This window comes from Camelina sativa, chromosome 6 (genome assembly GCF_030686135.1).
Source record: "Camelina sativa cultivar CO46 ecotype springtype chromosome 6, ASM3068613v1".
NCBI classification, from domain to species: domain Eukaryota; kingdom Viridiplantae; phylum Streptophyta; class Magnoliopsida; order Brassicales; family Brassicaceae; genus Camelina; species Camelina sativa.
In genome coordinates, this window is record NC_141885.1 from 2,720,984 (window position 1) to 2,737,881 (window position 16,898).

General features: G+C 34.3%; 4 protein-coding genes across 13 annotated transcripts; 2 read left to right on the forward strand and 2 right to left on the reverse strand.

The window, feature by feature from the left end:
• The first annotated feature begins 1,845 nt into the window (after positions 1-1,845).
• Positions 1,846-4,684, forward strand: LOC104790204 (1,8-cineole synthase 1, chloroplastic). The gene is made up of 7 exons (XM_010515908.3): positions 1,846-2,268; positions 2,433-2,709; positions 2,837-3,218; positions 3,355-3,573; positions 3,705-3,843; positions 3,924-4,175; positions 4,299-4,684. Exons 1-7 carry the CDS (start codon positions 2,059-2,061, stop codon positions 4,605-4,607), a joined length of 1,788 nt encoding a protein of 595 aa, XP_010514210.1. The 5' UTR covers positions 1,846-2,058; the 3' UTR covers positions 4,608-4,684.
• Positions 3,932-11,284, reverse strand: LOC104790202 (uncharacterized). 10 transcript variants are annotated; one of them, XR_015560312.1, is made up of 18 exons: positions 10,803-11,284; positions 9,505-10,457; positions 9,229-9,410; positions 8,737-8,879; positions 8,513-8,581; positions 8,215-8,290; positions 7,962-8,118; positions 7,563-7,854; positions 7,373-7,487; positions 7,099-7,262; positions 6,836-6,910; positions 6,569-6,749; positions 6,349-6,469; positions 6,054-6,118; positions 5,666-5,710; positions 5,536-5,564; positions 4,263-4,576; positions 3,932-4,167 (listed from the first exon to the last, which is right to left on the reverse strand). XR_015560312.1 is itself a non-coding variant. In XM_087455753.1 (13 exons), the coding sequence occupies exons 1-13, from the start codon at positions 11,166-11,168 to the stop codon at positions 6,462-6,464; spliced, it is 2,781 nt and encodes a 926-aa protein (XP_087311879.1). In that variant the 5' UTR covers positions 11,169-11,284; the 3' UTR covers positions 6,222-6,461. The 10 variants fall into 10 exon arrangements, 2 of the variants coding, with proteins under 2 accessions (XP_087311879.1, XP_010514208.1); XR_015560310.1 differs by having other exon boundaries at positions 3,932-4,576; XR_015560311.1 differs by lacking the exon at positions 3,932-4,167 and having other exon boundaries at positions 4,186-4,632.
• A 2,227-nt stretch (positions 11,285-13,511) lies between these two features.
• Positions 13,512-14,312, reverse strand: LOC104790206 (uncharacterized). The gene is made up of 3 exons (XM_010515909.2): positions 14,219-14,312; positions 14,052-14,136; positions 13,512-13,888 (listed from the first exon to the last, which is right to left on the reverse strand). Exons 1-3 carry the CDS (start codon positions 14,228-14,230, stop codon positions 13,626-13,628), a joined length of 360 nt encoding a protein of 119 aa, XP_010514211.1. The 5' UTR covers positions 14,231-14,312; the 3' UTR covers positions 13,512-13,625.
• A 185-nt stretch (positions 14,313-14,497) lies between these two features.
• Positions 14,498-16,801, forward strand: LOC104790207 (dihydrolipoyllysine-residue acetyltransferase component 4 of pyruvate dehydrogenase complex, chloroplastic). Its single transcript, XM_010515911.3, has 6 exons — positions 14,498-15,517; positions 15,611-15,802; positions 15,920-16,007; positions 16,095-16,165; positions 16,252-16,335; positions 16,511-16,801. The coding sequence occupies exons 1-6, from the start codon at positions 14,615-14,617 to the stop codon at positions 16,613-16,615; spliced, it is 1,443 nt and encodes a 480-aa protein (XP_010514213.1). The 5' UTR covers positions 14,498-14,614; the 3' UTR covers positions 16,616-16,801.
• Positions 16,802-16,898: the final 97 nt, after the last annotated feature.

Sequence of the window (16,898 nt, forward strand, 5' to 3'; positions counted from 1 at the left end):
ATGTCATTTAGAATTAGAAAGCAATGACTAAATGATTTTCAATACCAAAGGATTTGAGTTATTTTTCTCCGAATCACCAATTCATTTAACTTAATTACAAGCAAACTTTCATTACTTAATAACATTTGCAGCTTCAGTCATAAAAGCCGAAACATGTTTCTTAGAACCCAACTCATTAATCCACTATTTACTCTAGAGTCTTTTCTAAGTTCCATCACATCAGTGTTTCATTTTAGTATCCCAGGCTCATGGAGTCCAAAGGATTCGGGCTTTGTGCAACTAGATAATCTTTGGAACGGTCGAGAGTTATTAATTTTAAAAGATATTTACAAATACTATAATAAAAAACACTGAATTTAAAATAATGTTTTTAAAATATATTTACAAATACTATAATAAAAAACAGTGAATTTAAAATAATGTTTTTAGTGAAGTGACTTTAGTGCAGTGACAGGAGGTATGTCTAATTGTAAAAGACACCATCACACCAGAGATCGAGTTCTGTTTTTTTTTACGAATGTAGTAATTTGGCTAATGGGTCAGCCTGTTATAGCACAATGGTTAACAAAAAAAAATTAAAATAACAAAGAGATTTGTCATTTGACACAAATGATGCAATATGTTTAGTTGAATAAAGTAGAAACTCTATCATTTGTAGTTAAGTAGTAAACAAAACTTAGATGAATTATCATAGTCTTTTTTAATGACATTTGAGGTAATTTTTCTTAAACATATATACATACATATATGTTTGTGTGTGTACATATATATATATATATATACATACATGAGTGAGTGAGTGTTCGTTGATATAGATGAATTGGCCACACAAAATTCAACATCTTGTTAACCACACAAAAATATGGACAATTATTATTTTGAAATTTGAAATTGTGTAACCTTTGTACTGTAAAATAGGCAACTCACGTCCTTTCTGTAAACATCTCAAGTCTTTTCTTACCAAATTTATGTTCTTGTTTTTTAGTCAAATACGACTAATCTTAATGAAATGAAAGATTGGACACAAACAAAAATAGCCCAACCAATTGGTACTGTACTAGACTACTAAATATTAAAAAAAAAAATAGAAATATTTAGTTATTTTTCCTACAAATTAAAACCATCAGTTTTGCTTTGTTAAGAAAACAAAAGGCTTTATGCAATGCAACAAAAGAAAAAACCTTTAAATGCTTTTTTGTTATTTCAAATTTACCTTCAATTTGCATAAAATACATTTCAAACTTACATAATCAAATGTAACATGTAACTTAAAACTCATATCTATCTTCTTCGATGAGTTCTTCCGGTCATATTCATTAGATTTTCTAAATTACAATTGTAAATATATATAGATTTCTCGTATCATGAATTCATTTTTTTATATGCAATTTCTCATAATTTAATAAATTTTATGATAGTGGCAACAAGTTAAACTGCAGGTTATATTCAATTGTACGGATTTAACATGTACGTAGTTTTTAAATTGAGAGTAAACTAAGTAAAAATGTCATTTGGAAGATTTTATTTTGCAGGAAAAACTTGACAACCAAATTATGCCTCTTTCTACAGTTCTTCTACACGACTTTGAAAATTGAGCTATCCTGTGATTTTCCTCAAATTTTATTAAGAGATGTTTAATGAATTAGAATCAATATTAAAGTAGACTGCAAGCAATAAGCTATAGATAGGATGATCAAGTTTGGATAATTATGCCTTTGTCTACACGAGTTTGAAAACTGATCTATCCTGTGATTTTCCTCAAATTTATTAAGAGATGTTTAATGAATTAGAATCAAGTTATAGATCTTTTAATTAAAGTAGACAGCAATTAATACGCTATAGATTGATGATCAAATTTGGATTGTTTGGTCTAGCCAAGATTACTTGATTTTGGTTCCAAATTGATTTTTAATTTCTATATATATATATATATATATATATATATATATATATATTAATATTCATAATTACTCCTTCGAACTCTGTCTATATAAACGTATGTGTTGTCCAATGTATTCAACCAAGGGAAACTTCTATTAAGAAAAACTTGCAATCCAAATGGCTACTTTATGTATGAGTTCAGCTTCTATTTACCAAAACACCTCTACCCACAATTTTCATTTTCAACGTCCTCACCGTTTTATATGCAAGTCCATAACCAAAACGACGGCGGATGCTACTTCTGTTGACCTCCGTCGACGCTCCGTCAACTATCAACCTTCTCCATGGGACCATCGTTATCTTCTCTCAATCGAGAACAAATATGTGGTAAAGTATTCATCATTTTATTTACTATCTTCGTCATGCATGTTTAGGGTTTCAGTCTCACCTATTTTATGTAATGTATTCATCATTTTATGTACTTTCTGCTATCTCTTTTAGTAGTAGTAGATGTACCGACTCACTAGTTAGTTACAATATGGTATATGCAGAATGCGAAAAAAGTGATAAGTAGAGATCTGTTGAAGAAAAAAGTGAAGAAGATGTTTGATGTTGAGACGAAGAGTCGTCTTGAGCTATTAGAGTTCATCGACGAACTGCAAAAACTTGGGATTTCGTATCATTTTGAGCAAGAAATCAATACTATTTTAACATATTTTCATCTTAAACATGGAAATAATGTTTCCAGAGATGATAACGAAGAAGATTTGCATGCAACTGCACTCGAATTCCGAATTTTTAGACAACATGGTTTTGATGTCTCAGAAGGTTAGTTTGTATTTTCAATATTCAGTGGAAAACAAAATAATACAACTTCTAAATTAAAATTTTGTTGTATCTAATATCATATATATATATATATATATATATATATTAACTAGACTGTTTATTGCAGAGATATTTGATGTGATCATCAACAAAATAGAAAGTAATACGTTCATGAATGAAGATATAAAAAATATCATTTCATTGTACGAAGCGTCGTATCTCTCCACGAAATCGGATACTAAATTGCATAAAGTCATCAGACCTTTTGCAACAAAGCAAATAAGAAAATTTGTCGATGATGAAATTTACAACATTGAGGTACGAGAGAAGGCGATTCATGCATTAGAAATGCCGTACCATTGGAGAATGAAAAGACTAGAAACGAGATGGTACATAGACGCATACGAGAAGAAACATGACACGAAGAATCTTGTCTTGATCGAATTAGCCAAAATCGATTTCAATATCGTACAGACTGCTTATCAAGAGGATCTCAAATACGTTTCAAGGTAAAATAGATAAATAGAAGCAATATATAGAACTTGTTTTGCATACATCGCATAGTGGAGAATTATAAATATGTATAATTTATAAATATACTGTATATATACTCTTTCTAACCTTCTCCCTTTAATGATATTGAAGCTGGTGGAAGGATACATGTTTGGCTAATAAACTTCCCTTTATAAGAGACAGAATAGTGGAGAATTATTTTTGGAATATTGGAGTAATATACGAACCGCAATTTGGATATGTCCGTCGGATCATGACTATAGTTAATGCACTTATTACAACCATCGACGACATCTACGATGTTTATGGCACTCTTGAAGAACTTGAAATCTTCACTTCCATAGTTGAAAGGTATGAACTCTACCACGTATATTTCCGTTTAACGTTCTTAGTATATTATAAAAATTACAGAACACTACATTATATATACTATATTTTACGAACAAAAGTGATATTATCAAACAAATCTATATATACTGCAGTTGGGATATAAATCGCCTTGATGAACTTCCCGAGTACATGAGGTTGTGTTTTCTGATCTTGTACAATGAAACCAATGGCATTGGGTGTGATGTCCTCAAATATAAAAATATTGACGTCATCCCTTTTCTCAAGAAATCAGTAAGTTTCAACATTTAGTTATTTTTATTAGATAATATACATATATAGAGTTTTAATTTTCTATATTTTGTTAAATCCAGTGGGCAGATTTATGTAAAACATATCTAGTCGAAGCAAAATGGTACAAAAGAGGGTACAAACCAAGTTTGGAAGAATACATGCAAAATGCTCGCATTTCAATATCCGCCCCAACAATATTAATTCACTTTTACTGTACTTTCTCTGACCAAATCTCAACTCAAATACTGGAGTCTTTGTCCCAACACCGGCAACATGTCATCCGATGCTCTGCCGTTGTTCTCCGCCTAGCTAATGACCTTGCAACTTCACCGGTAAATAATCTAAGCTTCTAACATCTAGTTGTTGCATTGAATCGTACGTAAGTTTTAATATCGATTTTAACCATGGTCATAGCATACATGAGTGTTTTGTTTATATGATGTACCACCATGTAGGATGAAATGACTAGAGGTGACGTTCTCAAATCGGTACAATGCTACATGCACGAAAACGGAGCTTCACAGGAACATGCTCGAGCGCACGTTCAGCAGATGATTAGTGACACGTGGGATGAGATGAACTACGAAACGATAACGGCAGGTCGCTCTTCGTCACTTTCTATAGGTTTTGTGGAAGCTGCAATGAACCTGGCACGCATGTCGCAGTGCATGTATCAACATGGCGATGGTCATGGCTCTCCCGACAAGGCCAAGACTGTTGACCGTGTCCAATCCTTGATTGTTGATCCAATCCCATTATATTGATTTTACATACCCCCAAGTCAAATCACTTTTGTAGTATCAGAATTTTTTTATATATTGGGATATGTTGGATTACCAAACAGATACGAACCAAAATTTATTTTTACAAAAACATCTAATAATTTCAAACACTAAGCAAATCATGGATCACAGAAGAAAAAGAATCATCAAAATCAAATAACATATTAAACATTGTTAAACTCCAATGAAACATATAATTTATTCATACGTTCTAAAACCCCCGTACATAAAATCTCACAACATAAAACATTGAGCAAATCATGGATCACAGAAGAAAAAGAATCATCAAAATCAAATAACACTTTAAAAATTGTTAAATTCCAATGAAACATATAATTTCTTCATACGTTCTAAAACTCCCATACATAAAATCTTACAACTTGGCTGAATGTCTTTACATTTAGTTATTACGGATTCATTTGTATTTACCTAATTTTCATATTCTACAGAGGAGTGAATCAACTACTTGCAGAGTGACAGGAACCAAAGCTTTAAAATCAAGTCGGCTCATAGTAACAGACACAAATATTAACCCAACTACTATTAGACATAACATATATCATCTCCTTTGGGCTACAATGAGACATCTATCAACATAGAGTATATCCACACACAACAAAACTAATCAATAGATATATTCGCTACTAATATCACAAGTTACATCACAAATGTTAGTTTTCTTCCCACACAAATCATTAAACCTACAAAATATATTTGCAAGAGATTATATGCGCAACGAAAACTACTCGCAAATCCAGAGAGAGGAGTTCTAAAGCACTATTTAGTCTAAACCTTGGCAGCCAAAAGAAAACTTTAGTGCTAATAGACACGTAACGACTTCTACCCGCACAATAAACAAAAAAGAACAACCACAGCAACTCAAATTGGCCATAAAGTTCGAGATACTTACCAAACTTGCAGGAGGAGAGAGTAAGGACCCTAAAATAGATAAAAGTCATAATCAGTGAAACAAATTGGAAGGAGGTAATAAAAAAAATAAAAAAAAAGGAAGTCCGACAAGGAGAATTGTTTTAATATACCTTCGTATGTTTTTCTTTTGCAGCTCTCTCTCCTCCAAGCAAAACCTCCGGAATCACAGTAATACCAATTATCAGATACTATATAAACACAAAAACACTAGAAAAGGAAGTGGAAACTAAATAAGAAAGAAGAAAAGTAACTATTTCGGGCAAAAAAACAAAACCATCACAAAAGAATCTGCACATACCCTAACACATAGAAGAACCAAGGACAAACTCTAAAGCCTACTAAAGCAACTAGCACATATAAGAACCAAGGACAAACTCTAAAGCCTATTAAAGCAACACAAATTCATCCAATTTAACACAATAGGCCAATACAGATGACAAAGGTTCACTCAAATTATTGTTTTGCTATCACAAAACTCCCAGTAAGCAACCATTGTACCTTCTCCTGTGTGCCTTTTAAGCATTGAAAGATGTTAGGACTGTCTCTAAGCATTGGTAGATGTCCTGGAGAAAAACAACATCAGGCCCTTGAGAGACCAGAAGAGATAATAAAGCATCTTACTATCCACAAATGATATTTCTCAGAGCTTCCACAGAATTATAAAAATAATTCAGAATGGCCCTCTCCTTATTGAGATGAAAAGTTTCAAAACATAGACTTCTACAGTGAGTAAAGTCGCCAATGATTACACAGCAGTATAAAGAAAGAAAGCGCCATTAGCGAGTTTTCTTACAATAGAGAACCAGTAAAGTCCCCTGAGAATCGTCGGTAATGAGAACTCCACCCATGTCGACATTGTAACCAAAGCTTTCTCAGGCAGCAGAAGGTGTAGAGACAATTCAAAGATTAGAAACCTTAAAATTAAAAATTAAGATGTATAATGTACAGATAGATATCTAGGACAACAGCATTTCCTGATATAACAGAGAAAATGGCAACGTAGTTTCACTTGCCAGTGATGAATGGGTGAGCTAATGCCTGTGACACAGTCAGTCTCCTTTCGGGATCAAGGATGAAGATTTTGTCCAAGAGATCCCTGAAATGAGCCAACATCTTGGGATTCTCACCAGGGTAACCTTTAATGATTGAACCAAAATCTTTCGGCTTCACATTTACGATCATTCTCTTCATCAGCTGAAATGGAAAAGTAACTAATTACTCACCCTCAACTGGTTTTCAAACAGCAAAGTGCCCGACATATATAAGGACTAGTTTTTTACCTTTCCACTGACGGTGTCTTCCTCTGTAGCATAAAAGTTCAAGTCATGATCAAAGTGCTGGTCAATAAATGCTCCCTGTAAAACCGAATAACACAATCATTAGAACGTGCATTAAAAAAAGATTCTCTTAAACATACAACTAGATCACCACCATACATATGGAGCTCCCTTTTTCTGTATGGAAAGTTTTCATTTGAGAGGACGTTTTGATACTGCTCAAAACAAGGTGACATACACAACACCCAATCTATTTCAATGCTTACCTTGCGAAGCATTTTTTTAGGGAAGGAACCTTTCAGTTCCATATGAAGGCGTAACATATCATTGTTTGTGGCGCCAGGGAAAAGAACTTTCCCGCTATAAAGCTCATACAGACAGCAGCCAACAGACCATATATCCAACGGATGGTCATAGGCGAGCCCCAGAACTGCAATGGAGAATATAGATGTTTCAGTCACATATTCTTTACCAGTAATCAACGGAAAATCCTCTTCACAATCCAAAAATATGATTCTTCTCACAGCAAATAAAACTTACTAATTTCAGGGGATCTGTAGAAGCGACTAACAAGATACGGCGTAACTTCGTTTTTACCAGCAAACATTGCATTACCAAAGTCACAAAGCTTCAACACGTTTTTTCCCTCATTAACCTAAACAAATCAAAGACCAAGTGTTAAAAACTAGGTGAATCAAGTAGGAGAAAACCAGTGAAAAGTAAAACTGACCAGCATGTTGTCAGGTTTTATATCGCAGTGAAGAACCCCACAATTCTTCAGATGTTTAAGGGCAATAAATAGCTGCTTCGAATACGACCTAACAGCAGATAGTTGAAGACCAATGTTGCGGCCAAACTTCTTCAAGACCTCACGAAGATTCAAATGGAGAGACTCAAACACCAAGCAAAGGTGATTGCGATACTTGAAGGTTGAAAGAAAACGAACGCAGTGGCGCCTGTCATCTCGGTCAGCGCCAGCCAGCTTCTTCAAAATCTGAACCTCAATCTTGCCAGCTTTATGCCTAAACAAAATGCGGTACAGTAATCAGCCACAAAAGCATAGAGATTATATTAGACATCGCATAAGAATTCGAAGATTTAGTTGGGACCTAGAGAATGCACCACCTACATCGTCTCGTTGTTACGAATAATTTTTATTGCCACTTCTTCAGGTTCAGCAGGTCCAGCTTTCAAATCTTTTGCACGAACCACAGTAGAGAAGACACCTTTTCCATGAGTAGCAATGACTTCATATCTACCATCCAATAACTCGCCAAACTGATAGCCTAAATAGAAAAGACACTATCTTTGTTTCAAAAAAAGAAAAAATGCAGAGGTACTTTCACCTTTCACAAGTGAAAAGTAGAGAGAAACACACTTACTGTAATAACCCTCTGCATCATCCCAATTATCATGAAGCCCGCTCCTCACCATGGGAACACCGTCACCTTTCCATCCCTAAAAGAAGTAGGTTTAATATAAGGAGAAAAAAAGTTAAGAACCCTCACACAGCAAACAGAGATTTTCCTCAAATTACTACGAAAAAAAAGAGTTTCAATACGATCAAATTAGTAATTTCATTGCGATAAAAGAAACCTAAGATGACAATATCAGAAGTTTACTAAACTGCAAATATGACACGGTCAGAAGATATCAAGTACAGTTTAGTAAAATACATACCACTTTCCGAATACCAGCTGGAGACTCTCCAAAGATATCATCATGGAACATGTCAGCTGATCTTTCACTCTGGAATAATAAAATTATGTAAGAATATAAGATCGAGAAACATCATCAGGTGCATATATGATTATTTATAGCATAAATATAAAACCAAGAATCACTCACAACCAACAAGAACATCAATACCAAAGAAATAATCAAGGTTTCCTTTGCTAACGCACCTTTGGGCTACCTTCACCAAGCCCTGCTGGAGCCATTAATGATGCCTTGTCATCATCAGCATCAATGTTAGATTTGGCTTGACCAACATTAGCTGCTATGACAACTGCAGAAGCCGACACTTGGGGAGCTTCCTGAACGACATCTGGCACACAAAAAAACAGAAGAATCACTAGGAATGCCTAGAAGCTCAAATCTCAAAACAATTTATGGAGAATGTTGTATGAAGAAAGACATTTTCTTGGGATCAAACCAGCAGTTTTTCTGTTAAAAGAGCCATTCACATATTCCACAAGCTGAAAGGTTCAGCTTCATTCTTAACCTAAGTAGTTATTTTGGTACACACAATGCAACTGACTTTCACATTAAAAACAAAATAAACCACTTCTTATGACCAACTGAAAACCTCAAGATATCTTGCAACAGCTCCAAACAAAACAAGAAAGCTCATATTTGAAGAATATGGATACATTGCGATAAAGATTGAAGAATACCTTTCGGCTTATCCTGAGAGAAAAGTTCATTTTGATGCTCAGGCTTCTTCTTATGTTTATCCAGTATGGCTTGCATTCGCTTCCTGCTCTCCTCCTTGATTCTATTTAGTTCTTCTTCTTCCTCCTCTGGAGTTTTCCAAACAACTCCTTCGTCATTATCTTGGCCATCCTCATTTCGGGACCTGATCGCAAAATAGTTAAGAGCCAAACAACATACCCAAAAGATTTATGATCTACAACAAAATATTTAGAAGGAACAGGTTATTGAACTTTTACCTTTCATCATTTCCCCACGTCTCTTCTGACTTATCATCCTTAGAATTATGGGCCTTAAAGGAATTTGGCCTTCTCATTTCTAAGTCATCTGTTGCATCATATCTTGATTGTCTAGACTGTCCGTGCCTCATCTCACAGTAGTCCACATCACTACTTCTATACTTCTCCCTATCAGTCTGGATTTCTCTGCCTTTCTCCCTATCTTTTTCACTATCCCTTTCCCTCTTACTCTCTCTGCTGTTATACCTGGTTCTATCTCTACTCCTACCTCTTTCATTGTCTTTATCTCGTAAATAATCTCCTTCCCTTTCCCTTCTCCTCTCAATGCTGCGCTCTCGTTCCTTCTCTTTTCGCCTTTCATTGTCAACCTCTATATCCCTCCTCTTCTCTCGCTCTCTTTCCCTCCTTCGATCACTATCTCTCTCTCTTCGCTTACTTCCTTCTGAATCCCTATCTCTTATGCTTCCGTCCCTGTCCATATCTTTCTCCTTACTTCTTTCTCTTTCCAACACGTCTCGACTATATTGTCTGTCATTTTCCTCATATCGCCCACGTCGATGATATCTTTCCTCAGTCCTACCTGAGTCAACTCTGTCATGATGATAATCCCTACTAGAATCATTATGTCTTCCTCTGTCCGAAAACTCATCCTCCGCAACAATCCTTGATCGTGAAATTTCCCTCTCCCTATCATGTGACCTAGATCTACTCCGAGCACGGACTTCGTTAGACTGCCTACTGTTTGACGGAGACCTGTTTTTGCTCCTATGCTTCTCTTCAGAGCTTTCTGGAGAAAATGAGCTCCTGCCATTCGCATACCTTCTTTTACTAACTCTCTCTGAAGGATCTTCAGCTTCTTTACACAACCTCTTATCCTCCCTTTCAGATTCACGAGTTAAAACACCATTTGAACTCACATCTTCTCCTTGACGCCCTTTTTTCGCCAGGGGAGGCTGCAAACGTCGCAACAAGATTTTCAGAACACTTATCAGAAAATAAATATATGAGATAGAAAACGCAACTGAGAACATACAAAAAAAGAAAAAAAGTACAATACAAAAAAAAAAAGGGGAAAAGAGCATCTACATAAAACCAGTTCTTACAAATCAAGGGAAAGCCATCAGTCTCCATTGAACGCCTAGTGCAACACTCAGGTTATCTAAAGAAAACTCTCAAAGACCAAAGCTTTATCATTAATTCAGCTTCATATATGATTTAATTTCACCATCCCTTCTCTAAATTCACCATCCAAACATAATTTAGAAGAAAGACTTTAAAAAAGAGGGATAAGAACAGACCAAATCATTATCTTGAAATTGATCGGATTTGATTTCGCCTGACTCGCCGTCGGAATCTGCCGTCTTCACCAAAACAGCGCCGCTTCCACCTTCTTCTAGAATCTCCCCTTCCTCCACATCCTCCTCACGGCCGTTACTAACTCCACTCGGATCCGCCTCCGTAACATCCATCGCCTCTGTCTCATCGCCGGCGGTTTGAACTTCATCGCCGCGCTTCTTATCACGGTGATGGCGATGATGCCTGCGGTGATGATGCTTGTGGTGACGGTGCTTGTGCCGCTTCGATGATTTATCGGCTTCGTCGGAGGAAGAAGATGAACGACGGTGCTTGCGGTGGTGAGATTCGATCTGCTTGCCGTTCGCCATCAGAGAGATTGTCGAAATCGAAATTAGGGTTGAGGGCTCAATCAAATTGGATACGAATCACGAGTACTTCCGTCTTTATAATTATACTAATAAAAACTGGAGCTATAATTGTGATTAGATACTTCACTAATTAACATTTTTTAAAATCTACAGAAATTTTCTATATTAAAAATTATTTTAAATAACCAATCAGAATTTGACATATAATTTATTAATATTTTTTTAATTTCCAAAATTGTTTAGAAAAAAAAAATTTTAATTTATGGAAATAAAAGAACTATGCACAATATCCCACATCGATTATAAAATTTTTAGACAATGGTTCATAACCAGTATAAATAAGATTAATATGCTTCCAACAACGAATGACCAGGAAAACTTGATTTATCAGGCGTCCAAGTTTAAAAGTATATTCAGTTTGATCCGGTTTTTTATTTGATCAAATTAAACTTTAAAAAGTTTCAAAAAAAATAAATTATAATATTTAAAATTTTTTAAAGTTTTAATATTATAAATATTGAAACTTTTTAAAAGTTCTTAGCTTTTAAAAAGTTTTTAAATATTATAATTTTTAAATTTTAAAAAGTTTAAAATATTATAAATATTAAAAACTTTTAACCACATCGGCTATAAATTTTTTAGACAATGGTTCAGAACCAGAATAAATAAGATTAATATGCTTCCAACAACGAATGAGCAGGAAAGCTTGATTTATCAGGCGTCCAAGTTTAAAAGTATATTCGGTTTGATTCGGTTTTTTATTTGATCAAATTAAACTTTAAAAAGTTTCAAAAAAATAAATTATAATATTTAAAAAATTTTAAAGTTTTAATATTATAAATATTGAAACTTTTAAAAGTTCTTAGCTTTTAAAAAGTTTTTAAATATTATAATTTTTAAATTTTAAAAGTTTAAAATATTATAAATATTGAAAATTTTTAAAATATTAAATATTATAAATATTGAAACTTTTAAAAGTTCTTAGTTTTTAAAAAGTTTTTAAATATTATAATTTTTAAATTTTAAAATTTTAAAATATTATAAATATTGAAACTTTTTAAAAGCTTCAAAATTTATATTTCGAAACTTTTTAAAAGTTTAAAATATTATAAATATTTATGTAAAACATAAATTATCTTATTTATCTACGTTTGTACTTTTTATTTCTTATGAGCTGTAAAATATATTTTTGTATATGATTTTATAGATAAGTTGATATTTTTTCATTAATTTTTTTATTTTTTATCTTATTTTTTACTTTTATGAGAAAAGAAATGATTTTGTTATTGGAGTTTGATGGATTAACAAGTTGTATGGTAGTCTTAAAAAAATGTTTTTTAGTGGAAGAAAGTGAAGAAGTTGACCAGGATGAAGAAGAAAAAGAGTAGGAAGAACCAGACGGTAAAAGTAATGATGACGATTACCACAAAATTTGACAATAGAAATGACAAGAAAGAATATGAAGAAAAAGAAAACAATGAATAAAAAACACGAAAACATAGGTGGTACCGATCAATTAAATATGAAAACGAGTTAAATTCATGATGATAAAATTGTTTTGTTTTTCTGGTGGTCAAAGAAATGGTTTAGGATATGTGAGGTCATCAGTTTAATTCGCCTTGCCTGGATGTCGAGTTAAATTCATGATTTTTTCGATCAGATTTGATTTTATAACACAACTGATTTTTATATTTCAAAAAATTGTGTATCTGAAAATTTAACTTTTTCTTTAATACTAATTTAAATTTTTTATAAGATAATATTTTACTATTGTCATCAATCATAATTTTCATCAAAATATATCAAATATACCCATGCGTAGCGTGGATTCAAAACCTAGTTAAAAAAAAAAATTATTTATGTAAAAATATACGACACGCGTGCATAAAATTAAAATACAAATGAAAATAAAAATAGAGGTTCACCACTTCACCCAATTATACTGATTTACTGATTCTGACATAAGTGATTAAATAAATGTTGGAAAAAAAAACATAAGTGACTACATATAATTTACGTAGTTAAAAAAAAATAGGTAGAAAATAAAAACAATTTCGACATTGGAGTCCAAATTACTAGTGCTAAAATATGCGATATATTAAATCTTTTAAACTCTTACACACAAATCATATAAATCATATAGACATGTAATTTTCAAAAAAAAATCATATAGACATGTAAATATTTTTATTCTTTTTGGTATGGTAGAAATAAGGAAGACATAAAAATCATGAATAACTACGATTTTTACTAAATTAATCTTATTTTCTATATCCTGAAAAATACAGTAAAATCTAAAAAAGAGAAAAATAACAAACAAATTATAGTTAACTAACACAATAATGGTGTGGTAAAGTGTTGGTAATAAATATAATATACACAATTGTAATTCTTTATAGTTTTATACATTTTTTTTTGTAAATATATTTATGCATTGGAGAATGAACAACAAAGGAATTAGAGAGATAAATAATAACACAACAACGGTGTGGTAAACTGATCAGGTTGTTGATAATAATCATACGGTTGTTCATATGGTTGTTCTTGCTCGTGTTGTCCTTCTTCTCCTCCTCCATGGCCACCGGAGAGATCTTCAATTTCGAGAATCTCAACCCTCCGTTTCATCTTCTTTTGCAGTTTAACTACAACATCCGATGGTCTAAATCGTCCGCAAATGATTACTTGACGTTCCTTTTTGCTGATCATGTGTGTATCAACTTCTTCATACAAAACAAAAGTATCCAAAACATATATTAACATTCAACTTTTTTTCAATAATTTGTTTTTTCAGCTATTCAGCTTGAACTTCACTTCTTCTAATATACAATATTTCTTGGCTCATTTTATTTCACATATTATTTTATATAGCCAAAATATACCAACCTTTCATATTGATGATAATCCTCCTAGCTTTTCTACAACAAGCATTGCAATCCAAGTTAAGCCTCATCACAACACAACATTGCCTCTGCATTTCACCAACAAAGCAAAACAAAACAACTTATAACACAATCCAAACAAAGTATTGTTAATAAGAAAAAATAACAAACCTTTTCCGACATGGGACAAAAGAGCACTGTTATATGATATGTTTTGGTGTTAAGAAAACACAAAGATTACTTATAAATTGAGATTTTGGAATCTGATTCTCTAACTTAGGTAGAGCAGAGAAGATATATAACAAAACCAGTTTTGTTATGTTACCTAATGTCCATTGAGAAGCATCTAATAATATTGCTTTGTTTCTAGATGGTTTAACATAAACCGGAAATTAAATTAAAATTGACCCGGTTTAATTAATTATCCGGTTATTAAAACTCCAACATGGTAGATACAAATGTAGGTGAAGACGCTTAACGAACTTCGACCTCGTCTTCTCCGTCCACTTCACTCTCTCTAAATCTCTTTCAGATCTCTCTGTCTCTCTTTATCTCTGTGATTCAACAATGGCGGTTTCTTCATCTTCGTTCTTATCAACAGCTTCACTAACCAATTCCAAATCCAACATTTCATTCGCTTCATCAGTATCCCCATCCATCCGCAGCGTCGTCTTCCGCTCCTCGATTCCTCCGTCTTCTCACCGCCGTGTGATGACCGTCCGATCAAAGATTCGCGAAATTTTCATGCCGGCGTTATCATCAACAATGACGGAAGGCAAAATCGTGTCGTGGATCAAAACCGAAGGCGAGAAACTCGCCAAGGGAGAGAGTGTTGTGGTTGTTGAATCTGATAAAGCTGATATGGATGTTGAAACGTTCTACGACGGTTACCTCGCCGCAATAGTCGTCGGAGAAGGTGAAACAGCTCCGGTTGGTGCTGCGATTGGATTGTTAGCTGAGACTGAAGCTGAGATCGAAGAAGCTAAGACTAAAGCCGCTTCGAAATCTTCTGCGGCGGAGGCTGTTGTTCCATCTCCTCCTCCGGTTACTTCATCTCCTGCTCCGGCGATCGCTCAACCGACTCCGGTGACAGCTGCCTCGGATGGTCCGAGGAAGACTGTAGCGACTCCTTATGCTAAGAAGCTTGCTAAACAGCATAAGGTTGATATTGGATCCATTGCTGGAACTGGACCATTCGGTAGGGTTACAGCTACTGATGTAGAGACGGCGGCTGGAATTGCTCCGTCTAAATCCTCTGTGGCACCACCGCCTCCTCCTCCTCCTCCTGCAGCGGTGAATGGAAAAGCTACTACCACCAATTTGCCTCCTCTATTGCCTGATTCAAGCATTGTACCTTTCACAGCAATGCAATCTGCAGTATCGAAGAATATGATTGAGAGTCTCTCTGTTCCTACCTTCCGTGTTGGTTATCCTGTGAACACTGATGCTCTCGATGCACTATACGAGAAGGTGGGATTGAGTTGAAAAAACATGGAAACACACATTGTTCTGTATGTTGTATTGTATGAAGCGAATGCTTAAATCACTGATTTTTGTTTACAGGTGAAACCAAAGGGTGTAACGATGACTGCTTTATTGGCTAAAGCTGCAGGGATGGCTCTGGCTCAGCATCCTGTGGTCAATGCAAGCTGCAAAGATGGGAAGAGTTTTAGTTACAATAGTAACATTAACGTTGCTGTGGCGGTTGCTATTAATGGCGGTTTGATTACGCCTGTTCTACAAGATGCAGATAAGGTAACCAAATGTGATTTAGTTCTCGGAAGGAAGTAGCTAGGTTGTGATTGAACAGTCTTAGGCTGCTTTGTTTAACTGAATGTGCGAGTCATGTTTTTTTTTTTTTTCCTTTAATAGTTGGATTTGTACTTGTTATCCCAAAAATGGAAAGAGCTGGTAGGGAAAGCTAGAAGCAAGCAACTGCAACCCCATGAATACACCTCTGGTACTCTTCTTTACTTTTTAGATGATACACATGTGAAGTGTGTTTTAAGGATTTGTGATTAAGGAGATATATATGTATGGAATGCAGGAACTTTCACTTTATCTAATCTCGGTATGTTTGGAGTGGATAGATTTGATGCTATTCTTCCGCCAGGACAGGTATATAAAATAAAACTGAACTTGCCTCTTTATGATCAGTGATTACAAGCTATATCTACTTATCTTGTTGTTCTCAAAATCTCTAGGGTGCAATTATGGCTGTTGGAGCGTCGAAGCCAACTGTAGTTGCTGACAAGGATGGATTCTTCAGTGTGAAAAACAGAATGGTGGTAAGTTTGACTTTGACTTCACATGGAACAAAAACTGATTTGATCTTTGATTAAGAAAGAACCTGCTTGATTGGTTTGGTGAACCTGCCTGATTGATTGGATTGTCATGAGCTATAGCTTTATTAGGGGAGCTTCTATAAAGTAAGATTAAGTTTGGCTTTGTTTGGTTTGGCAGGTGAATGTGACTGCAGATCATCGCATTGTCTATGGAGCTGACTTGGCTGCTTTCTTACAAACCTTTGCAAAGATCATTGAAAATCCAGATAGTTTGACCTTATAAGACTCCCCACCGAACACGAAATGACAAAATCAGTTTCTAAATATCCTAAGCCATTTGTTCTCTAAGTAAAAATTTTAAATCTCCATTGTTCTTAGTTCTTTCTGCTTTTGGATCTGTTCTTTCACTTGTGTTGTATCTGTATTTTGGGTGTCCGGAATTATCATTTTGGGTTTTACATTACACAAATAATTTCTTGTTATAACTGTTTACCAGTCAGAGTCCACCACAGGCTCTTTAGGAAAAGAGAATAGCGCCAGATGTGGCCCATTACCTAGCATCTCTG